The sequence below is a fragment of the Mustela lutreola genome, chromosome 9 (genome assembly GCF_030435805.1).
Source record: "Mustela lutreola isolate mMusLut2 chromosome 9, mMusLut2.pri, whole genome shotgun sequence".
Classification (NCBI taxonomy): domain Eukaryota; kingdom Metazoa; phylum Chordata; class Mammalia; order Carnivora; family Mustelidae; genus Mustela; species Mustela lutreola.
This window is the reverse complement of record NC_081298.1, coordinates 64490558-64515634: the sequence shown is the minus strand read 5'-3', so window position 1 is coordinate 64515634 and position 25077 is coordinate 64490558. Positions and strand designations below refer to the sequence as shown.

General features: G+C 40.6%; 1 protein-coding gene across 19 annotated transcripts in view; it reads left to right on the top strand.

Moving 5' to 3' along the window:
• NMS (neuromedin S) overlaps nucleotides 1–24818 on the top strand; it is a 47865-nt gene extending 23047 nt beyond the window's left edge. For 5 of the 19 annotated variants that reach the window (XM_059134505.1, XM_059134498.1, XM_059134500.1 and 2 more), the window contains 10 exons: nucleotides 14563–14711; nucleotides 15468–15523; nucleotides 15830–15868; nucleotides 19220–19243; nucleotides 19345–19398; nucleotides 20901–20978; nucleotides 21954–22072; nucleotides 22664–22705; nucleotides 23754–23803; nucleotides 24666–24818. In XM_059134505.1, the coding sequence (XP_058990488.1) occupies nucleotides 15512–15523; nucleotides 15830–15868; nucleotides 19220–19243; nucleotides 19345–19398; nucleotides 20901–20978; nucleotides 21954–22072; nucleotides 22664–22705; nucleotides 23754–23803; nucleotides 24666–24694 (447 nt within the window). In that variant the 5' untranslated portion in view covers nucleotides 14563–14711; nucleotides 15468–15511 and the 3' untranslated portion in view covers nucleotides 24695–24818. Of the gene's footprint in view, nucleotides 1–7236; nucleotides 9100–10084; nucleotides 12925–14562; nucleotides 14712–15467; nucleotides 15524–15829; nucleotides 15869–19219; nucleotides 19244–19344; nucleotides 19399–20900; nucleotides 20983–21953; nucleotides 22073–22663; nucleotides 22706–23753; nucleotides 23804–24665 lie in introns of those variants that run through there. The other 14 variants (XM_059134510.1, XM_059134508.1, XM_059134509.1 and 11 more) reach the window with 11 other exon arrangements.
• Nucleotides 24819–25077: the final 259 nt, after the last annotated feature.

Sequence of the window (25077 nt, the reverse complement as noted above, 5' to 3'; positions counted from 1 at the left end):
CATATGGATGCCAGCAGCTGTGATGGAGCCAGGCTGTGGCACAGATCACCCAAGACAGTCCATGTGGCTTCTGAGGAGTCCTCTATTACTCATTTATTTGGGGTATAAAATTTATCTTTGTAAGTGTTTCTCAAGAACCAATATACAAATACCTTTGGGTGTCCTTAGGTCTCTAAGGTGATGGAGAGAGGAGAGTCCAGGAACATGCTGGCTAGAGACAACACAGAAAGAGCCCCAAATGGGCTAAGAATGAGCTGTTGAGCAAACGTGAAAATTCCTAATTCTGCTGAACTGAGATTCTCCACCTAGAGTCTAAACCCATAGGTAGGAGTTCTCAAACTCAGATTGTACAGAATCCCCTGGGAAGTTTGCTTACAATGCAGATTCCTATGCCCCACTCCCAGGGATTCAGACTCAGAGAGTCTGAGTGGGATCCAGAAACCTGTGCATCTCAAGTGTTTCTGAAGCATGTGGTCTGGGGACTATACTATATTCAGAGGAAACCCTCTGTTGCTTGTGGGTGGTTGTTTGTGGTGGAGGTTCATGAAAAAGGACTATGGAAAAGAATCATACACCTGACCCTCCCAAAATGCTGTGAAAACTTGGCATCTAGATATGCCTGTGCATTTTTAAGAGATGAAAATCCATACCTTTCCTCACATACTCAGAAGGATCCATGTCCCCTCAGAAGTTACATATCATGATAGCATACAGTGTCCATGGAGCTAATGATCTGATCTCTATTTTCACAGAAGGTATTTAACTTCTCTCCACCTCCAACCTCAGGTAACTCCCCCAGAACCATCCAGCATCTCACAGAATTATGAACATACTTGGCCCTGAGAGGGTTCTGATCAGAGAGAATGGCCAGGTCTCTGTGACTCTGTTGTCACTATTGGGAAAGTGACTCAAAGAGGCATCCTACTGAGAAGGATAGGCAGCTTGTCTCTGCAAACAAAGATAGCAGTTCAGTTCTGTGCACCGGACTGCCTTGCTAATGGCTTCCAAAGATAAGAGGAGCAAGGATCTCTCCTAGTTGCTGGTTCTGGTCAGGGCCTGGAAAAGAACCTTCAGAGTCAAAGTTCTGATTAGAAAAGAGGTCTTTCTATTCCTGTGGCTTCAGTTCCAGAGCCCCCTCCACAGCTCCTTGAGCTTCTAGAACCTTCCTCTCCTGTCTCTCAGGCTATGTAAAACTGCAAAGAACAGCCCACAGTTACACAGGGTATCCCCATTGACCATGCTCACCTTAAGTCTGCCTTTAGACTTCTTTTTTTCATTTACCACATGACTTCTTAAGCATTTATTACTGTTAATTTACATGAATTATTCTTTTGAACTGTTTAAACAAGATAAAAGAATATTATTATTATCATTATTATATTCTTACCTTTGTATAAATGAGAGATGAGAGAAGTGTCCATAACCCTCTTCTGACTCAGAAGGCTCACAAATATGTATGCTTTCAGAAGAACATGTCTCAAATGGAACATTACCAGAGCCACACATTTTTAAACAAGACCTATGAGGATTACCAGCTTCCTGGAAGCTACAGCAACATCTTCAAGTCATAGCAATGAACTCTGAAATTCAGGTGTTTTTTACTCTTTTTTTTTTTTTAAGATTTTATTTATTTATTTGACAGAGAGCACAAGTAGCAGAGTAGCAGGCAGAGGTAGAGAGAGAGAAGCAGGCTCTCTGCTAAGCAGGGAGCCTTATGCGGGGCTCGATCCCAGGACCCTGAATCATGACCTGAGCCAAAGGCAGCTGCTCAACCAACTGAGCCACCCAGGCATCCCGTGTTTTTTACTCTTGAGTTAGAAATAACAATGGCAAGTGTAGTTAAAGATGTCAAAGGATAATTTCTTTGTGTTTTCATTTGGTTTGGTTTGTTTCAGCCAGAAGATATATTTTCTTCTTAACTAGCTGAGATTTCTCTCCCCCACCGTTCAAAGGGTCTGTTATTCTAGGACTTTGATTTCCTTTACTTAACACTGTAAGAAATAATACGGACCTGCTTTATTAATATATTTAAAAACTTAAAATATAGGGGCACCTGGGTGGCTCAGTCAGTTAAGCATCTGCCTTCAGCTCAGGTCATGATCCCGGGTCCTGGGATAGTGTCTTCCATTGGGCTTTCTGCTCAGCAGGGAGTTTGCTTCTCCCTCTATCCCTCCTCCAGCTCATGCTCTCTCTCTTTCTCTCCAATAAATAAATAAAGTCTATTAAAAAAAAAACACCTTAAAACACAGAGCAGGAAAAAGAAAGAATTTAACGAATTGGTTATGGAGTATGTGAAGTTGAGCAGCTAGCTTACCCTTTCTAGCTTCCCATTTCTTCCTGCCAGCTTCCAACCAGGTAACTTAGCCTCTTCTTTACAAAGAAAGGAGAAGTTCCCCATCAGATGGCCTGCTCAGATTCCTTCCTACCATCCCCAGATCTGCTTGTGTCTTTACCTGCCTTCCTCCTGTTTCAGGAGTAGAAGACTCATCCTTCCTCTTGGCCTGTGGTTATATCCCTCTCAATTACTCCATGACTTTGGCTCCTTAGTTTCCTTTCTCTTTCCTGTGTGCCCCCTTCCTCTCCTTTGCATGTCTGCATGTTCACGTCTCCCTCATCCTGCGTTTATTACAAAGCTTCCCTCGTTTCCAAGCCCTACACTTTCTGTCCTTCTCTGCACACCCTCAACCTGGCTGGCCCCTACCAGTGCTGCTCACCAGGGACATCCTAACCACTAAATCCACTTCTCTCCTGCAGGGGGCTTTCCCTGACAATTGCCTCTTGGCTTCTGCTCAAGCACAGATATTCACCAGGGTCTCTTGTTCCTTCACTCCCTTCATTCTCCCAAAGCGATCTCATCTTCTCTAGTGACATCAGCCACCACACACATGCTCCTGATGATTAAATCTACACATGTGACTTCAGTTTCCTTCTTAAGCATGAGCCACTCATCTCCAGCTACATCCTGGACACCTCCATTCTCAGTCTCTGTGAAGGCGGCCACTCTCTGCTCTTATATCACAGATTTGACCCCTTGGAGGCTTCTCTAGCTCCTTCCTTTCCTTTAGCCTCCAGATAATCATCCCCTATTCTTGCCAGTTCTCCAGTTAAAATGTCTGAGTCCTCCCCCTCCTTTCTGTTCCTGCTGACGCTACCTTGGGTCTGGTGCTCACTACTTTTCACTTGCAGATGCTTCCTGATAGATTTCCACGTAAGCATCTCTCTGTAACCACAGATGGGTCAGATCCCACAACCCCTGCTTTTAACCCTTGATAACTTCCTGAGATGTCCACCGTACAGCCCACTCCTGAAATGGCATATTGGGCTCTCCAGTACAGCATTCCATGTCTCTAACCAGTGTGATTCTCTTCTTCTCGCTTCCCTTCTCTATCAGAAGTGAGGCCAAGTTCTAACATCAGAGGTACCCAGCTGGTAGTAGGCACTCTGCTTGCAGAGGGAGAAAGTTAGCTTATAAAAATGACACCATTCATTTCTTACTCTCTCTATAAGTTTGCAACCTGACAACCTGTTTTATTTCACCCTTCCTTCTGTTTCCCTTAATACCTTTGTCATTGTCATGAGAACCTTCCAAAAGATGCCACAGCTATCGCTCCTCCTACTCTAGCTACCAACCATGCTTCTGTCCCAGCCCCTGGATACACCAAACTTCACTTTTGTCTGTTATTTTCCCACCTATGTACCTATGATACTACCCCCTCTTCTGCCTGCTCTGCTTGGCAAACTCTCGACTTTCAAACCGCCTGTCAAAACCAACTCCACTGTGGCATCTTCTCTGCTTCCCCTGTAATGGAAACCCTTCTCTAGGGTTCTCCTAGGGAATTATTGATGTGTTTGCCTTTCCTGCTATGCCATGACCTCCTTGAGCTCAGTCTTTCTCACTCATCTTCCTATCCCTGGTACCTGGCATAGTGTTGGAGCTCAGTAAATGCGTAAAGAAAAGAATGAATGAGTGAGTGAGTGACTCTTATTGTCCCAGATGCCATTGACAGACAAGGCAGTGGGATCAACTAATAAATTGAGTGGTTAAGAGGAGGCACTGTTTCAGGTTGCTCTATGTTCCAAACAAGAGTCATCCCTTCTTTCCCGCTCTGGTAGTCCTCCCTTCTCCAGCTCCTGAAACATCAGGCTAGATGAACCTGTGTGCCTGCCCACAGCAAACTGACTCATCCCACCACCCACCCACCCCATGCACCTGTGCAGAAGACACAGGCTGGGAGAGCCACTAGAGCCAGGGACTATGTCACCATCAGATTTACTGTTCTGATCTCCTGAGGTTTTGCTGGGACATGTGGGCTGCTTGTTTATGTTTTCTTATATTCAGTTATTTTAATTGGCCCCCATGAAACCCCTCCTTCTTATTCAAATCTATCCTTATATAGAGCTCCACTCAACATAAGCCATTGTCTTTTCTATTGGTTGACATTCCTAGTTACCCTCTCTTGCTTGCTAAATTACTGATTCTCATCTATACTCTTCCATTATTTGGTCTCTATTTTTAAACACTAGCAATTTATTCTTTTCTGTTAAATGTTTCCCATCGGATACCTCTGGACCTTCCCCCTATGTGTTTGCTAGAGATTCTTGCTTCCCTCCTGTGCCTTCACCTCAAAAAGAGCCTTCATATGCTCACTTCATCCTAGACATTATACTTGATTTTTCATCCTTTCATAGTCCTGAGAGCTTTCCTCTCAATAAGTTTTTCATTCATTCATTCATTTAATACATATTGAGTGTGGAGTCACTTCATTTTTATATTGAACCTGCACCCAACCAGGGAAAAAAAGACATCACGATAAGTATCAATAACAGAGGAAGTTAATTTAGGGAGTTGGTTACAAAAGTGTTGGGAGGAGTAGAATGGCTAAAGTTAAAAATAGTAACCATATCAAGGGCTGACAAGGATCTAGAGCAACTGGAATTCTCTTGTACTGCTGGTGGAAATGAAAATAATACAACTATGGAAATTACTTTGCTCTTTCTTTCTTTCTTTCCTTCTTTCTTCCATTCTTTCTTTTTTTTTTTACTTTGCTATTTCTTAAAGAGTGAGACTTATTACTACCCTATAATCTAATACACTAATAATCTAATACCCTAATAATCTAAACACACTTAGGTATTTCCCTAAGAGAAATGAAAGCAGATATTCGTACACAGACTCATACACAAATGATCATAGCAGCTTTATTTATTTTAGTAATAGCTCAAAATAGCTTTATTTTTAGTAATAGCTCAAAACTGGAAACAAACAAATGTCCATCAAAAGGTGAATGAAGGGATGCCTGCGTGGCTCAGTCTGCTGAATGTCCAACTCTTGATTTCAGCTCAGGTCATGATCTTAGGGTCATGAGATTGAGCCCCATATGGGGCTCCATGCTGGGTATGGAACCTGCTTAAGATCTTCTCTCTCATTCTCCTTCTGCCCCCACCTCTGCAGGTACATGCTCTCTTCCTTGGGGAAAAAAAAATTGGTGAATGGAAATACAAACTGTGATACATATATACAATAGAATAAACAGAATACTGTCCAGCAACAAAAAAATGAATGAATGAATGATTAAAATATGCAACATGGGTCAGTTTAATTATGCTGATTAAAAAATTTAAATTAAAAAGAAGCAGCATATACTGTATGAATCTGTTTATATAAAATTCTAGAAAACACAAGCAATGGTGACAGAAGACAGATCTGTGGTGGGTCAGAAGAGGGAGAGACTACAAAGGAGCATGAGAAACTTTTGGAGCATGAGAAATAACGTGTTATTTTTATTGTGATGATGGTATCACAGCATATACTTATATTAAAGTTCATCAGATGATACAGTTTAAATACATGTGATATAGCTCAATAAAACTGTAAATAAATAATCTCAAAAGGAGGCTGGAATTGAAAAGTGGCAACATTACCCAGAGATTAGCAACTGCAGAGAGCCCCTGTTTACCCCTAGGGTTGGAGGAACACAAAGAAAAATGGTGTTCACAGAGCCTGTGTTCCTTGGTCACTAAGATTAATGGGGTCTCTACGAGAACTGCTGTTTCAATTATCACTTCTCCTTCTCTCCAGGAAGCCAGGGGCACACACTCTCTTTACACCACAGGACCACAGGAGTGTGAAGTCATGTGTAAGTGCTGCTGCTTGTGGGTGCTTGTGGAGCCCTGGAGAGCTGTCTCTGCTGGGAGCGTCACCCAAAGCAGAAAAAAAAAAAAATGGCTCTCCCTTCTGTCTTCCAAGCTTCTCCCATCCTCTAAACTACCAGGAAGCCAGCTGGGAAGAGAGTTTATTTTGTAGGTTTCTAACTCTCTAGGCAAAGGAAAATATACAGTAAGTAAAGCTATGGTTCTTACTTTCACGCATCTGGTCCAATAGCATACCCTGGTTCTCCTGAGGTTACACAGCTCTCCCATCCCCTGCCTCCACTAAGTAGCCCACCAGAAAAGCACATGTAAAAGCCAGGAGAAGAGGACAGGATATAGGCTCAGAAGCTGGGAGGACAAGAGAGGGTCCATTCAGATGAGTGGGAACGGGGCTAACAGATGTGGGAGGCTGGCCTTTTCCATCACCAGACAGCTTTTTGGGAATTTAACAGCCTGCCCCTCAAATATACCTGTCACTACTTTCTGTGAAACCCTGCTAGGGATAGAAGCCCTTAAACGTTAATCTGCCTACTTGCATCTTCACTTGCTGTAGTCTCAGAGGGTTCTCGAAGGACGTTGGAATCCACTGAAGAACTCAGGAAGTTATGTTTTGAACACAGAAACTTATAATCAATTTTGAAATTAGATTTCTTCAAAATAGCCTACAGATTAAAGTCTAGTTCCTTAAATGCCTGCTGAGTTTTTTTGTAATAACCATTTACAAAGTGGGAGCTAATTTGATGTGGGAAGTAGAAGAATTTTTAGTGTAATTCTCGGCCTTCAGTTTTGTTTCAAATGGTGTGGGAGCTCCCCATGGTGAGTTCATGTATTTAAAAAAAAAAAAAAAAAGATACCTCATTAAGTTGGCTTGGAACTGACAAATCCGCTGGTTGCAACCTTTTCAATAATGCCTAACAAAGGACACACTTTGGAAAAATAAATGTAATGAAATAAAGAACAAACCACGAGAGACTATGGACTCCAGGAAATAAACTGAGGGTTTTAGAAGGCGGGGGTGGGGAGCAGGTGGGGGGTTGGAAGGGGTTGCGGGATGAGTTAAGCCAGTAGTGGGTATTTTTCTTTTTTTTAAGATTTTACTTACTTATTTGACAGGCAGAGATCACAAGTAGGCGGAGAGGCAGGCAGAGAGAGAGGAGGAAGCAGGCTCCCTGCTGAGCAGAGACCCTGATGTGGGTCTTGATCCCAGGATCCTGGGATTATGACCTGAGCCGAAGGTAGAGGCTTTAACCCACTGAGCCACCCACGCGTCCCCAGTGGTGGGTATTAAAGAGGGTATGGATTGCATGGAGCACTGGGTGTTATACCCAGACAATGAATCATGGAACACTACATCAAAAACTAATGATGTACTGTTATGGTGACTAATATAACACAATAAAAATAATTAAAAGAAAGTTGCTTTTTCATATATGTAAGTTCAGAAGTTTAAATATGAAATAATATAATAGTGTTTGGAGTTTATTTTTATTTTTTTTAAGATTTTATTTATTTATTTGACAGAGATCACAAGTAGGCAGAGAATCAAGCAGGGGGCGGGGGAGAAACAGGCTCCTCGCTGAGCAGAGAGCCCAATGCAAGACTCATCCCAGGGCCCTGACATCTCAACTTGAGCTGAAGGCAGAGGCTTAACCCACTGAGCCACCTAGGCACCCCGAAGTTTATTATATTTTTAAAATTTAGTTTTACTCATACAGGTAATTCACAGATAGCCAGTGTGATAATTCAAAAGTGCAGATAATGTAAAAGGTTTATATGACCCCCTCACAATCCCATTTCTCTAGAGCCACTGCTATTTGTGTGTCTTTGTGACATCCTGACCCTTTTTCTTTGTGTTACCAACATATGCATTCGTGGAATTGCATGGGCTATTTTGAAAAACATGTGTACAGAAGTGGAGATCTATAGATTGCAAAATTGGCTGTATACTTTTCAGCTACGTCCATTGAGAGATGGAGTTTTTTTTCCCCCACCCCTTGAATCCAGCTAGCCTTGTGACTTGCTTTCACCAATATAATGCAGTTTTTTTGACCAATATAATATGATGTTTTGTTAGTTCCAAACCCAGAGGCTTCATAGCTTCTACTGTCACTGTCTTGGAACTCAGAAACCAGCATGGGAACAAACCCGGACTAGCCATCTGGAGACCAGAAGACCACATGGAAAGAGGTCCCAGATGCTCTAGTCTATCTACCAGATGAATATAAGGGTCTAAGTGAGCCCACCTGAGATTAGCAGAGCCCTGGCCAAACCGTAAGAATTACCTAGCTGGGTCCAATCCAAATTACTGACCTGCGTAATTTTGAGCTAAATAAATGGTTGTTCTAAACAACTAAGTGTGGAGACTGGTTGTATTATGAGCAGAAGCAAACTGATACTAGACCATATAGTATGTAGTTCTAATAACTTTTTTTCTTTACTCACTATGTTACAAAGAGTTTGACTTGTCAATGCATAAAGATCCATCTTCTTCTTTTTAAGAGTTACATGAATTTCTAGATTTCATGAATTTCTGGATATTCTACAGTTCATCATTTGCTCTATGCCAGACATTTAGGTTGTGCCTGCCTCCTTCTCTCCATCTCCCCTCTATTACTGTATTGTAAGTATCTCTATAGTTGTTGTATACTTCCCCTACTCTGTCTTTTCTTGGCTTATAAGGGTTATCTTTTTCATAGACATTTTAAAAATATAATAAAATGTATCACTCTTTTTCTTAATGGCTTCCCTATTTTAAATTTTGCTCAAGAGCAGTTTCCTAACCATAAATATACTCTCTTTCTAAGACAGAATTTTATGTAAGTATCTATATGTATGTGTGGTTGTGTTGGGTTTAATTCATTAATCCTCTGAAATTTATTTGACTTTATAGTGTGAAATTGTGAATATTTTTGTCGACTGGATGGCCAAATGTTCTAAACACCATTTAAGGTAGTTAAATCATTTTGCACTGATTTGAAATACCACCTCCACTCTGCATTTAGATGATCTGCTTCAAGACTCTATTCTGTTCCATTGATCTACTTAGTAGCCTGTTACCAGATCAGTAACAAAAGGGCACTACAATGTAACATACTGCTTTATAGTATGTTTTGATATTGTCAAAATATACTTTTCAAAAATGTTTTAAGTATTCTTAAGTATTTTCTCTCTCAAAATAATTTCAGAGTCAGTTAAAATTCCATGAAAAAGTCATTCTGGAATTTTCATAAGGCTTCCATTAAGTTTATAGATTAATTTGCTATCAGTTGAACTTCTAACAACCTTAACTCTTGTTGTCAATGATCATGATATGCCTTTTCACTTATTTCCTATGTCCTTTGGTAAAATGTTACGGTTTTCTTTTTTAATATATTGCATTCTTATTATTTGACTTAGTTCTCTGAATTACATGGTTTTTTAAAGCTATTTACATTTTCTAATACATTTTATTTTATTTAAAAATTTTTTTGTAAACATATCATGTATTATTAGCCTCAGGGATACAGGTATGTGAATCGCAAGGTTTACACACTTCACAGCACTAACCATAGCACATACCCTCCCCAATGTCCATAACCCCACCACCCTCTCCAAACCCTCCTCCCCCTGTCTAATACATTTTAAAATTTATTTTCGCTCATGTTTGAGAAAATTAATCCTGAAAATAGTTTTCTTTAAATTTGACCATTTTGGTAAACTCATTCATTCTAAGAATTTGCCACTTGATTCCTTTGGATTTTCTGGGTAGATAATCATATCATTTAAAACCATGAGAGTTTCTTATTTTTATTTTACCTTTCATTTCATTATTTTACTTTTTTTTTTCTGATACTGAATTTGCTAAAAAAACCCCTGTGTGTTCATATTAGCTCAGTCTGTCATAACTGAAGACTACAGTCTGGTGGCTTAAACAACAAAATATATTTTCTCATAGTTTGGAGCCTGGAAGTCCCAGATGAAGGTGCCAACAAGATTGTTTTTGATGAGCCCTCACTCCTCAGCATACAGACAATGCCTTCTCACCATCCTCTCCTCGCCCCTTCTCTGTGTGCGCTTAGAGAGCGAGCTCTGGTATTTCTCTTCCTCTTCTTACAAAGTCACGAGTTCTCACAGAGTAGTCCCATCCTTATGCTTCATTTTACCTTAATTATCTCCTTAAAGGAGATATTAATTATCTCCTTAAAGGCCAAATCTCCAAATACAATCACACGAGGGATCAGAGCTTCAACATACTCCATTTCTGGGATATCATTATAATCCCATTTCTGAATTAACATTAAAAATAATATTTTTAGGGGTGACTGGCCAACTCAGTGGCGACATATGTGACTCTTGATCTTGGGGTTGTGAGTTTGAGCCCCACATTGAATGTAAGGATTACTTAGAAAAAAAATCTTCTAAAAAATGGTTTAAAAAATAATATTTTTATTTTCTATTGAATATCTGAGAAATAATGTGGGCAAAATGTGCAAAAGAAACAAAATCAATTTGATATAAATAAGAGCTATCACATAGGTTTATTTGAAAAAGATATGTTTGTGCATAGAGTACCTAGTTCATGGAAGAGACAGACCAAAATTAAAAAATACTTATTGATTGACAGTAAAACTGCCACAAACCTTTGTTATTATGTGTGTGTTGTGTTTAAAATGTCCATAAGTAATTGTGTTTAATACCGTACAGATAAGTGGTTTATGTTAAAAAAAAAAAACAGTCATTCATGTTTTTCTATTCATTTAGTAAAGATTTGCAGTTGCACAGTGGGTGCACCCTCTTCAATACAAAGACATCATCCCTTCCTGGTATTTGAAGACTTTACGTTATTCTCCTTGAACTAAAGTGGTAAATGCTGGAATAAGGAAATCTCAGTTTCTTGCTATCTCAAGGAAATAGGTGAAATATTATGGTGACACAGTAGTTTATAATTCCTACTCCCTTATGAATTAGAAATTTTTGGCAAAATACCACATTTTAAGTCACAAACAGTCTACTCTGAGCAACTCCCACTGAAAATTATTCTTAAAACTTTCATTCATTGAAAAAAATGATATAAGATGACTTAGGTAAAGGATTAATGTGTTTTAAGCACATTGTAAACTTTCAACAATTGTTAGTTACCTCCTAATCCTTAAAAGAGCAAAAATTAAAGATACACATGATGATAAAAGGATACTTGATATATGCCTTATATAGGTTACCTTTTCTGCAAGAAAGAAGACTTCATTATTTCTCCTTTCTAATCCATATCCAATCACAAGGAGACTCTTTAAAACTTTTTTATTATTGAAGTAGAGTTGACACACAATATTATTTTAGTTTCAGGTATACAACGTAGTGAATTGACAGCTTTTTATCTTACACAATGTTCACTATGGTACTATGGTACCATCTGTCACCATATGACATTATTATAATATTATGTAATAAAATTATAATATATTATAATATTATTCCCTGTATTCCTTATGCTATACTTTTTATCCTATGACTTACTTATTTTGTAACTGGAAGTTTGTGCCTCTTAATTCCCTTTTATTGCTTCACCCTCCTTCCTTCTGGCAACCCCAGGTTGTTCTCTGTATTTATGTCTATCTGTTTCTGGGTTTTGTTGTTGTAACATATTTGTTTGTTTTGTTTTATAGATTTCACATATAAGTGAAATTATATAGTCTTTATCTGTGTCTAACTTATTTCACTTAGCATAATACCCTATTGTTAAAATGTCCAAACCATGCAAAGTGATCTATAGATTGAGTGAATTCTCTGTCAAGGGAGGTCTTACTACAAAAAAATGAGCACATTGACTAAAATCCCAGACTTTTACAGACATGACTGGGCTCAGATACCCTTATGTCTAAATCCCTGCTCTGCATCCTTTATGGCTTGGTGACCTTGGCAAGTTCCTTGTTGTCTCTCATCCTCAATTTTCCCATTCATAAATTTAGGATAATAATATATTCCTTATGGATTTTCTATGAGAAGTACATGAAATAACTTATATGAAATCCTAAATAGGAGCTCAGTAGATGAAATATTATTATTACTAATAAACACTGTCATATTTTCTTGCATACTGATATAATTTGAAATATTTAACTTGTTCATGGAAATTAGTCTGCCTCAAGGAGTCTAATTTCCAACCATGATTTTTAAAAAATCTATGTGAATGTTTGAATTTCTTGTAATATTATATCTAGGACTCCAAATTTTGTTCTCAGATGAACCAAAGACTAAAAGATCCTTTGTTAATGGTGGAAAATAAATAGCTTCTTAGGAAATAAGACTTCATCATGCAAGAGTATATAGATTTATGTCCAGTTCTTTGATTAAAAAAAGAGAAAAAGCCTTTCCGGCTTTTTCTCAAACCACTATAGAATAACAATTATGACTCTCCACTTTTTATTTTTATTGCTGGATTGAAAAAGATGACTCTGTACAATGCCTACACCAGGAGGATATTATTCTACAAATAAGGGCCCAGCGTGACATTTATGAGAAAGCCAGGGTCCTTCTGTGCAAAACTGATTGGTGCTCAGCCAATGGGCTCCAAGGCATTGCAAATAAAGGTACCTTTTCCACTGGGCCTGATCAGAAGCAGGGCAGAGTGTTGCCTCTGCCTATGAAACTTCAGGAAATGCTCCAACTCCTGGCCTAGCAGACTACATCTGTGGTCAACAAAGAGAAACTGGGCTTTGAAGATGAAGCACTTTATTCCTCAATTCCCTTCCATCTTGGCCATCTATTGCTTCTGCATGGTACAGATTCCCTCTTCAGGTAAGGGGACCCCTTCATCAGACTCCCATCTAGCCTGAGCTCTCAGGAAGACTGAGACAGACCTTGATCCTTCAGGGCAGTTCTGGAGGGAGTCAAACATAATCCCCTCACCTACCCCCATTTCCACCCTTTTGAAATGGCTTCTCATTTGTCTCTAATCTTTAAGAAAGGGTGGACAGAATTAGATGCTGCAGCCTTTTACCAAAAGAGAAAACTTTCCCTTGTGGAACTTTCTTTAAACAATTCTTGACTCAGGGCTGTCCCAAAGATGTGTCACTGAAACTGTGAGGGATATGATTTGGGACCCCAATGTCTTAGCCATTTATACTCTGGGAATTCTGACGAGAGGAGAACAGAGACAGTGAAACAGTATTTACAGACCCAAAGACTGAGGACTGAGGGACAGTTGGAAAGGGGTGGGGAGGAAGCAGAAACAGGGAAAAAAGGAGTATTTTCATAGCCTTTCTGTGGGCTTCCTGGAGGCAGGATCCCCAAAAGACCGTCAGAGACCCAGAATCTTCCTGGGTGTGGCCGCTGTCCGAGGTGCTGACTAGACAGGGGTGTTGCTTCATTAGCTTCTGAGAATCAGTATGATTGCAGGGGACAAGGGAGGGGTGGGGTGTGGAGTCAGTTGTTGGAATGTGCTACCCATTTCAAGGTAATTTGCCAAATGATGCAGGGAAGTATGTAGTGGTAGCTCCAATTGGAAGCAGTAACTATTTCAGAATTTCAGATTTTGCCATTAGAAATTTGATCTAGGGGTGTAGAAAAATCTTTGAAAATATATTCAAACAGAAAATATTTTTAAACAGTATGTTTGTTTTGCTATGTTCTGTAGTGTAACCACAAAACCTAGGCATTGTAAAGAACCTTGGAAATCATTTAACCTTTCATAGAGAGCAGGGATCTGTGATTTCCCTATTTGATTACTTTCTGTGATACCCAACTCACTACCAAACTTAGAGAACAAGTAGCTGCCTCTTCTGGGGTCCAGTAGAATCTGTTTGTGTTACACTTTTGGGAATTTGTTATTAATTTTTATCTGTCTATATATTTATATCCACTTCCCCTTTTTCCTACTTGATTTTATGTTTCCCAAGAGTAGGTCCCTACGGTCTTCTGATTGTACTGTTAACACAGAACCTCTTAATAAATCCTTATAAGATTCGTTCAAATTACTTTGCATTTTTGAATGGCTCTAATCATCAAAATTTTCTTTACACTAAACTAAAATCTGATTACATGTAACCTCTAACCATTAGCCCTAGTTCTATCCTTTGGGAATACAGAAGAGTACTAATATCTTGGATTTATGACAGTTCTCAAAATAACTGAAGGCAGTTAGCATGCATGTCCTAATTTTCCTCTTTGCCAAAGAGGACTATTCTTAGTACCTCTAACTCAACTACATATTCTATCATTTCAAGTAGGATTATCACCTTTCAAAGTTGGATACTATTATTTCTGTATAGCACAAGATTGCCTCAGCTTTTTCTTGGCTCCTAGAGAGATTTCAAGAAGTAAAATATCAGTATTTTAGATCTATACTAATCTTGAGCCTGTCCTACATTAAAAAATCTAAGTTCAGGGGTTTGCATTTATCCCATTTAATTTCATCTATCCAATTTATTCCTTCAGTTGCTGTATTAGCTATTCTCCCAAGTGTTGTGTCATGCACCAATGAGAGGAAGACTTCATTTAAGTCAGCTAAAGATTGACTGGCATAGGGTGCCACTGTGTGCTGGTAACACCCTTACCCAGAATCTACCCCTGAAGAGTCTGATGAGGTAAAGAGATGAGTATCTGTATTTCTTAAAAGTTACAAGAGTGATTTTGATGCACATACTTTCTTTTTTTTTAAAAGATTTTATTTATTTGACAGAGAGAGATCACAAGTAGGCAGGGAGGCAGGCAGAGAGAGAGAGGGGCAGCAGGCTCCCCGCTGAGCAGAGAGCCCAATGCAGGGCTGGATCCCAGGACCCTGAGATCATGACCTGAGCCAAAGGCAGAGGCCCAACCCACGGAGCCCACCGAGGCGCCCACATTTCCTGATAGTCTATCTTCATAAATTGCATCAAAATACAAATTATATTGTACCCAGGTGTCTTTTCCCTTTTTCTGGAGTTACTAACTCTTATACTGCTAACTCCTGATAAATAAAAAAACACTGTTTTTCATTAATTTTGGTACAAATCTCAATTTACTGTTGGTAGGTAAAAGTGTGTTTTCTGTGTAAATCCTTTTAAAAATACTGTATTTTTAGGGCGCCTGGGTGGGTCGGTAGGTTAAAGCCTCTGCCTTCTGCTCAGGACATGGTCCCAGGGTCCTGGGATCGAGCCTCGCCTCTGCTCAGTGGGGAGCCTGCTTCCTCCTCTCTCTCTCTGCCTGCCTCTCTGCCTACCTGTGATCTCTGTCAAATAAATGAATAAAATCTTTAAAAAAATACTGTATTTTTAGAATCTCTATAGGTTTTTCATGATGAAAATTTAAAAACTAATGCTATAACTCCCCCCCATTAATACTTTTATGATTTCTCACAATAGGATTTCCTCGACCTCTAGCTGATCCCCCAGATGGCTTGGATATCATGCAGCTTGAGGTACATGCTGTTTAGTGATGTGAGATTTTTTATTTAGTCTTGGCCTTGAGAATATCTTGTGGATAATGTTCACTTGAAATGATTTTAGGATCAGATTCTTGGATGCAGCAGGAACTCATGTTGCCATTTTCATGACCTCATTTAAGGCATCCTGAGAGTTGTGTTGAATTTCACTGGCATTGTATGAGAAGATATTGCAAAGTTCATAAATGGGGCAATTTTAGAATTTTATGTGTGTTTTAATAGATTGCTATTGACTAAGGAATTTATACTAACCTTTGATTCATTCTTCGTATTTTTCTTTAGCGGCTGGCATATTGGGCAGCTCTTTCTAGGCAACCTAAGGTAAAAGAAAAATAATATATATGTAATAATTCTTTTCTTTTTATCTTTATTTTTTAAAAAGATTTATTTATTTATTTGAGAGAGAGAGAAAGAGAGTCAGGACCCCTGTTAATAGGGGGTGCTGAGATCATGACCTGAGCCAAAATTAAGAGTCAGGCACTTAACTGACTGAGCAACCCAGGTGCCCCCATGTAATAATTCTTTTAGTTGTAAGTGAACATGTTTATACTATAATTGATATCTGTAATAAAAGCATACTTTTTTGCTGCTTACAGGAGAAATCTGTGTGTGTGTCTAAGTAAGTGGATAAGAATGCAATTTTAGTAAATAACAAGTGAATCTCTCAAATACAAAATACTATAAACTATGGGTAGTTCGTGTATATTCTTACAATTATCATTATAATGTATATATGTGTAATTACATTAATTATGTATGTTGTGACATATCGTGACATACGTTACAGATTGATACACTATAATATAATAGTTCTTCAAAAACAGTAGATCTCATGTAAAGGACCTAACAGTGATAGTAACCACAACAGAAATGTTTCCATGGATACAAAGTTGATACAAAAATCAACAAAAATGTTGATTCAATCAAAAGTGCAAGAGGGTGGTCTTAGGGTGGAGTCCATGATTCTGAAGCATAAACCGAATGTTTTCATGTTTCTAATGTTTTCACCTTGAGCTATATCTTTTCTTTCTCCTTCCCCTCTCCCAAGCCACAGCATACTGCATCCTGGCCACATTGAACTTTTCATTATTCTCCAAATGCACCAGGCCCTTGTAACTGTGCACAGGCTTTTCCGTAGCCAAAAATATCTTTGCAGGCTGTGTTAGGAGCTCAGACTCTAAAACCAAAGTACTTGGGTTCAAAACCTCTATCTCCTTAGCTTTGGCAAGTTTCTTAATCTCTCTTTGTCTTGGTTTCCCCATTTGTCCTATGGGAATAATTGTTTTACTAGCCTCATAATGTCATTGTGGAGTTTGAGTGCTTGAATCTCTGTAGAGTGTTTTCAACAGTGTCTAGAACACAGTAAATGAAAGCACTCAAGTACCAGCTGCTACCATTGTCCCTGATAAAACTAATGGCCATTTCTCTAGTCTCGAACATTACTTTCTCTCTCTTTTTAAATTTTTTGAAAGATTTTATTTATTTATTTGAGAGAGACTAAGAGAGCACAAGCAGGGGGAGCAGCAGAGGGAAAGGAAGAAGCAGGCTGCCCACTGAGCCAGGAGCCTGATGCAGGGCTCGATCCCATGAGCCTGGCTGAGATCATAACCTGAGCTTAATGGACTGAGTTGCCCAGGTGCCCTTACTTTCTCTCTTCAACCTCATAAGTATATCATGCCTATTTCTTCTTATTTTCAGTTTATCCTTATGCACATGTCTGAAGAGAGTTGTCATCTCTTATCTTTAAAACTAATCTTTACAGCCTTGCTACCCAGAGCAAAACTTTAGGGCAAAGATTCAAAGTTTTCCATCTCTTTGCTACTGCCTCTTCACATCACACAGGATAGGCTTCCCTGTCCCTCACATGAAGGCTGGGAGGGTGTCCCCTGCAAAGCAGAAGAAGTGGAAGTGTAGCTGTCACATGTGGGTTTCCCCAAGTGCAAGGGCTCACCTGAAATGAATTTCTTTCCACTTTCTCCATTTTCGCAAAGCTGGACCTCTTTATCATTTTCAGTTATAGAAGAGCAAAAAGTTGTTCAGTGAACAAAACTATCAATATTTTACATCAATTAACAGAGACATTGTGGCTCTTCCTGGTCTTGCCACTGCATTAAAATAGGGCATTTGTCCTGTCACTTCCTCTCCTGGAACTCTGGTTCCCTCATCTATTCCACGTCCAGATGAGCTACCTGGGCTCTAAGTCCACTTCCCATTCTGGGATCCAGAAAAGCCAGGTTTGTGCCTCCAGGGCACTTTTATCTTTAAGCAATTCAGAAAGCAGAGTTACATTCTACTAATAATGGCACCTGCAAAAAGTCTTCTGTTTTATGTTTCTGGTGAGATCAGAACTTTAGATAGGAAAGGGAGCAATAGATTCTTGTCAATGCAGTTCTATTCATCCGTTCAAAGATAAATACTTATTGAGAGCATGCCGTGTGTTCAGTGCTAAAGGTTCAGTGCTGATCAAAACAGACAAAACTATCTGCTCTCATGAAACTTAAGTTCTGTTGGGGAAGTAAATAATAAACTAGATAGGTAAGTACATTTTGAAATGTTTTTTTCTCTGTAAAAAGAAAAAACTGAAGCAAGGAAGGTGCATATGAAATGTGGAGTTTGAGCACCTGGAAAAGCATCTTCATATTCCTTGTTATTTTTTGGCTTGAAACATAACAGTATAAAGCTGATGAATATGGTACATAAAATCAATTGTTTGCCCAATACATGTCCAGAAAACACACATACATTCACACACACACAACAAGGCAGGTGTGTGCGTGTGTGTGTGTGTGTGTGTGTGTGTGTAGTATACATAAGCATGGGCTGCTTCCCATATAGAAGCTTTACATTTTATAAGATGATGTAATTGTATCAACAGCCACAAATTAAAAATGTTATTAACAATTTCATTTCTGTCTTGATTGAAGTGTGAGCTGATTCAAAAATGTTTCAGTGTGATTGAGATGTGAATGATCTATATTAGCCAGATCAGCCTATTTAAAATATCTTTCACAGTAATCATCTCAAGTAATTTTACAAAATGCGGGCATGGAAACCTGATTTATTGTTTTGTAAGATGTCTTCTTCACAATAGGATCCTGGAGTAGAATATCCTGCAAATACAACCATCCCCACCGGTCATCTGTGCAAACAAGGGCAAGATGGTGCTCTAAAAAGGATTTAGAAAAGAAGAGTTAGGCTTTCTACAAAGAGTGGATGTTCATGTAGAAGGCTTTGTTTTGCAGGGGGAGACTTTGGTCGATTTGAGCCAACCCTAAAACAGAAACAAAAACAAAAACCTGAATTCTAAAGTACACCCAGGAAAAAATTTAAAATTGCTATCATTAATTTTATTCCCACTCTTTGATGGTTATCTGGGAATTGCTTATGGGATTGCTTCTATCCACTACAGAGCATGTTTTTCTCCCCAAGATTAGAAAGGTAAAATTAGATTCAGTCTGAAAATAATGATGTATTGCTGGCAACTTGCTCTTTTGTAAGACCCAGCATCAACTATAGTCTTATTAAGTTTGGATTTCATTTTAGACTGCCAATTTATTTCATAATATTCCATTAAATTCAATAAGGTCCATGGTGTAACTTGTATTGAAAACCTCATCAATTGCCTGCCTCAGTAAAATTCCATGTAACTTACCCTCACAATTCTCTTTCTAGGATGATCAAGACATACACAAAAGGGTGAGTACCACCCAGTCCTCTGGCAATGCAGGCATATGAATTTCATGTTGATAACAAGTAATGTTGTGCTAAACTCAACTTTTTTTTTTTTTTTAACTCAGTTTTTATTTCACTACTCCAGAACTCAGAAGCCAATACATCCAGTTAAAAGTGGGGTCAGTATTTTACTATACTCATCCTTCTGTAAATGTGACTCTTGTCTGCTTGTCTTTTATCCTGTCTTAATTAATATGTGCGAATAAGCTGAAAAGCTGGGGGCTTGCAGACACTGTCTATGTAATAGCTTTCTAAGAGCTTTTTCCTGGGGCTTCAGGGATTCTCTCTCTCCCAGTCTGCACTGGAGGTGGTAAGACGCTGACAGATCTGAAAAGTTAGAGCATATATTCCAGAAAAGGAAAAATAAGTGAGGAGTAACTTTTTATTATGCACTTTAACAGATGTTTGAGAAAGGCCTGATAAATACTGAGCTCAATTTACATTTATCATATTACCTTATTTTTATTTTAAAAAGTGCTTTGTGACGTGTAAAGTGCCCTATCCCACATAGTGATCCATGCAAGGGCACCTTCTGTAGCCATCACTGTGTATATGTGCTATGGGAATAATGTGGGTCACCTTGTTGTTATTAGAAACTTGAGTTACTCTCAGAAGCAGAGTGTGTAAGTGAATTTCTGCAGGGTATGACTTGAGGAATATTAGGAATGTCAAAAAATAATATTTTGGGGGGCACCTGGGTGGCTCAGTGGGTTAAAGCCTCTTCCTTCAACTCAGGTCATGGTCCCAGAGTCCTGGGATCGAGCCCCACATCGGGCTCTCTGCTCAGCGGGGAGCCTGCTTCTTCCTCTCTCTCTGCCTGCCTCTCTGCCTACTTGTAACCTCTGCCTGTCAAATAAATAAATAAAATCTTTTAAAAAAAATAATATTTTTTAATTCAGGGGCTCTGTTACAGTAACTGAAATTCTACCATTCGAAAGTCACTTATTTACATAATCAAGGCTTTCCAAGTCTTCAAGAACACCTTAAAAAAATACTAGTAAAGTGTTTTTTCCCTAAGAGGCATAGTCTCATCTGTAGTGTAGGTTTAGGAATGAGGATTCCAAGTGAGGATGAGGATAGTATCAGGAAGGGCCAAGGACACTATAAAAGGAGAAAAGACAATGGAAGGGAAAAAAAACTCTGTGACACAAATGAACCTTTACTCTGAGCCAAAATACTCAGAGAGGATTCACATAAACTGGGAGTAAGACACAGGTATGTATTTCTGAATGTGTGCCACAATCACAGACAGGGACAGGAAAAGCAAACACCTTATGGAAAGCACATTTGGGGTGCTGTCCTTCCACTTCCTCCCCTGGACTAGGAGAGAGGCCTGGAGCGAAAAAGGACGGTGCGCTCCACCCTAGAAGGACAGAATACTTGGGGAGAAGGCAAAGAAAAATCTGATTCAGTCTAAGGAAATATTTGTAAGTGATGAGTTGGAATTGTAACCTGCTATAAAGGCAAGCCGTTCTTTAGTGAAAACCTAAGTTTCAAGTTTAGGCTTGGACATGGATTTTATTCTGGACATCAAATCCGTCTAAGGGAGGGCATGGAGAGGACAGCATAGCCTGGGCTGAGACCCGGCAGGCGTCCAACCGCCCCCCCCCCTCTGTTGCAGTTTCCTCCCGTGCACCCGTTAATGCGCATGGCTGCGCAACTCGCCAACCGGAAGGTGAAAAGATTTCTGCAACAGCGCGTAGGTACTTTCTCTTGGGCCCTCTTTTTATGCCACCGCAAGTTCACTTTAAGTGGTAAATGCGTGTGGGCGCTGGGCGCTGGGGGAGGGGAGAACTGGGTTGGGGACTGGGGGGTGGGGCTCACTTGCACACTGTCTTTGAATCTCAGCCTCTACCTTGGAAAGGAGAGCTGGCCCAGCCTTGGGCCACAGTTCCCTACAGAGTGGCTGCAGGCCCAGGAAGGCCCCTAGGATAAAGACATCCTCTTCTCTTCTGCTCTCATCTTCCATTCATTTCCTTTTCGTTTCCATGCTGTTTTTTCACTTTCCCCGACCATTTCTCTTCCTCTTGACATGGACATTGCCCTGGGCTCTCCGTTGTTCCTCCACCTGTCCTTTTGTCCTATCTCGGAACTTTGTTTCTTTTAAATATAGTTCTTTGTTTGTTTGTTTTGTTTTTGGGTTTTAGAAATTACCAGCTTCAGTAGTAAGTATAGTTGATTGAAATGCCCATCGAAGTTTTATTACATTGTAGCCCAAAAGGGAAGGAAGGAAGGAAGGAAGGAAGAAAAGAGTATTTCTTAGAAAAAGAACATTTCTTCCAAATGCTGAAACTCATCCCAGTTTGCCCAGAACATTCCTAGTTTTAGCTCTGAAAATCCCCAGACCCCCCCAAGGAAACTGCTCAGTTCCTGGAAAATAGGTTGGTCATTTTAAGCACCAGCAGCAGTGTGTCTTGTCTGATCCAGCTGCTGCCTGCAGCCTTCCAGATTGAGTCTGATCCGTTGTTAGGAAGCTGCCAGGACATACCTCTGTACTGGGGCATCAATCTCAAGTTGACACTGTTGGGAAGAGCAAGCCAATGTGTCCATTGTCCTGGACACAAATGGTACCTCAATCAAGAGAACATGCCTGTCTTCCAGAACAGGCAATTATAATTGGCTACATGGTTAGCCCTTCCCTAACTGCTTTTTTGCATCCGATTTCTGGTACCAGGAGGCACGGGGTCACAGCCAACTGACAGTAAGCCTGGGGGATGCGGTTCCTGTTACATTAACCTGTGCCTCATTCACTCACAGGATTCAGGGACTGCTGCAGTGGATTTCACCAAGAAGGTATGGAAGACCTGTGGAGAACCCAACTCCAACTCTTGCAAATCTGCAAGAGAAGTGCTTGGAGCTGGGTAATCTTGTCACCCCTTTAGGAAAGAGCTGGTATCACAGTATGCCCCCTGAAAATCTTCTCTGAGTCTCAGCGTTTACTTGCAGGTTTTCCTGAGCTTTGCTGAGGCAGTGAGGACTCACTGGGCAATGCTTCTGGCTGTTGATATTTCATCTCCAGCCTTGCAGATGAGTCACCTGGACCCATCTGTTCCTTAGGATTTGCTTTATGTGACTCAGGGGCCCACATGGCCGTTGTACAAACTTGGGGAGAGGTACTGCAAGTGTGTAAGCCCCGTCTACCAGCAATTGACTCTCCAAGTTGACCATGAGTCATCCGTACCTCAGGACGTTTTTATAAAATTCAGATGGCTGGGCCCCAACTCCAGGTAGTCAGTAGAGATCTGAGAATTTGCATTTTTAACCAAGTCTCAGGTGTCGCTGATGCTTTTGGTTGGGGACCACAGTTTGAAACCTGCGGTCATGACATCTTCAGAAGACTTGAGCACAAAGTGGTTGTATAATGGTTTGATTTTTATGTTGCAGGATCACACTGCCACCTGGGGACGACCATTTTTCCTTTTCAGGGTATAGTATTCCTTTTTCTCTGTTTTTAACTCCAATTCCCTTCTGGCATGCAATTATGAATTCCTCCAGAATGAGCACAGCCCAGCACCCCACGGCAAGCTGGTGAATGATTATGGGGACTTTCTCATCCTTTCCTTAGGAGTGACTTTCAAAGTCTCCTCCTAGAAACTTGATGTTTATAGAAGAAAGGGTTCAGAAGGACATAGGCTGAGAGAACTAGAGCTCTGTGAGCATGACTGGGTGATAGGAATGCTGCTGATGGACAGACATGGGGGCCAACCAGAATTGGTGTCTGTGTCCCTGAGCGTGAAGGTCCAAGATACCCTCAAATAGTATAGGCACCACCCTCTCCTCCTCCCTTTGGATCCTCAAGCAAAGGTCAAAGAATCAGAAACTGTCTTAGTTTGTGATCTGCCACTCACTAGCTATGCTTTATCCCCTAAGAGCCTTAAGGGTTTGCATCTAAAAAATCAGACTATGAATTAGATGGACTCCTGCCTTTCAAACTGTATTCTGCAGGTCACTGGTGCTAAGAGATTACTCTGCAAAGATCAGACAAGTTTGTGAAACAGTGCACCCAACACTCTTGGAGATTCACAGTATACACCAGCATGTGTGAGAAACATAGTTCTTTCCATGTCTGATTATGGAAGTTCTCCCCGCCTCCTGTGTGACCTATTAGTGGTTGTTCTCTAGAAAGTACTTTGAGAAACAGTGGGTCTCCACGATGTCTTCAGGGTGAGAAGTCCTGTAATAAACAGTTTGAAGACCATAGTGCCACATAAACAGAGGCTGGGGGGTGGAGGGGTGGGGGAGGAGACAGTGTCAGGGCTGGAGGAGCAGCAAGGGTCCTGGTTTTCTGCCACAGGGGACCTACATACTTCCCCTGGGCGAGGGCTTCCCAGGTGAACTCCCAAGGACGCTGCTGACATCCCAGCTGGGAGAACAAGATCTTAGGGCCCAGTTGAGGAAGGATCTGAAACCCAGAAGCAGGTTCCAGGCAGTTTTTTCTCAGTATTTGTAAGTTGCTCCTTTTTTTCCTCCCCAGCCAAGGAACGGAAGAAACACTGAAGATAACACCCAGTAGGACAGTCCGAGGTCAGCGCCGTTGGAACTGTTCTCCAAGGAAACGTGTCTGACCGAGGGGGAGGGAGAGGCAGCCAGAGGGGTGGCAGTTCAAAAGGAGGAGGGCCACGTGGAATGTCAGAAGCCCTCCATATCCTCCCTTTCCTGCTCCACACCACAAAGACCCCCACCGCAGTCTGGTAGAAGCTGTCCCGAGCACACCAAAGCAGCCTTTGCCTGCTTGCTGGCTCTTTGCAGGGGTCTCCAGCAAGAGCTATGAGGGAGTAAGAGCCCCATGTGGCCCAGCTGATCCTCAGGACGTCTCACCTGACCCTTCTGATGAGGGAAAAGCACACCCCGTCCTGGGTAGGCTTGGCAGGGGAGGAGCAATACCTTAGAGTGGGAACATCTCTGAGGCAAGGCTACTCCCTCCATTCAAAAGTGTTCTGAGACCCAGAGTTTAAATCTGCGGGGATTCTTGGTCTTCAGGCCTATGGAGGTGAAGTCCATGTACAAGGACAGCTCTGGGCCTCCACTCCCTCTCATGATGGTGTGAGGTGGCTTTCCTTCGGAGGTGTCACTGCCTCCCTCCTGGAGCCTGATCCTAACCAGCCAGGGCCTGGGCAGGCCAGGGTACCTGAGAAACCTGTCCAGATGCTGGGAGACAGAGCTCCACAGCTGAAAGCTGGGGAAGAGGTTCTCTGAGGCCATGGCACTCAGCCTAAATGGCCCAATTAGATACTGCAAAAATAAATAAGTACCGATTTGGGGCATTTACGACTTGTCAGACTGAGGCATAATTTTAAAATATATTGTACAATAACATGCCCACAGGCCTTTTCTTGATTCTGATAATGATTTGATCTAAGCACTGCATTTTTCTCTTCTCTTTCAGAATTCAGTGGCAAAGAGAAACTGGATTAGATAAAGAAATTGGGCGATTATTTTGAACACATGTCAACTTTCTGTGAGAGATAAAAGATAATTCTCTTGCTCTTTATTCACTAGAATATTCAGTTGTATAAAAAATAAAGTAGCATGGACACAATATTTTCATTTCTTGTTGGAAAGTCTTGTGGGAGGGAGAATATATATTTAATTTATATATTGATTAAATGTGCTGTGTTGCATTGTTTTACAATGCCCCAGATATCTTGCTGTTATTGAGAATTGAGAGCCCAGGCTAGGGAGAGACTGGCAGGCTTCATGTTCTGATTCTTTCACCTTTTAGCTGGGGGACTGTGGGCTGGTCACTTCCCATCCCTGTGGCTCATTCTCCTCCACGGTAAAATAGAGTTGATAAAAAT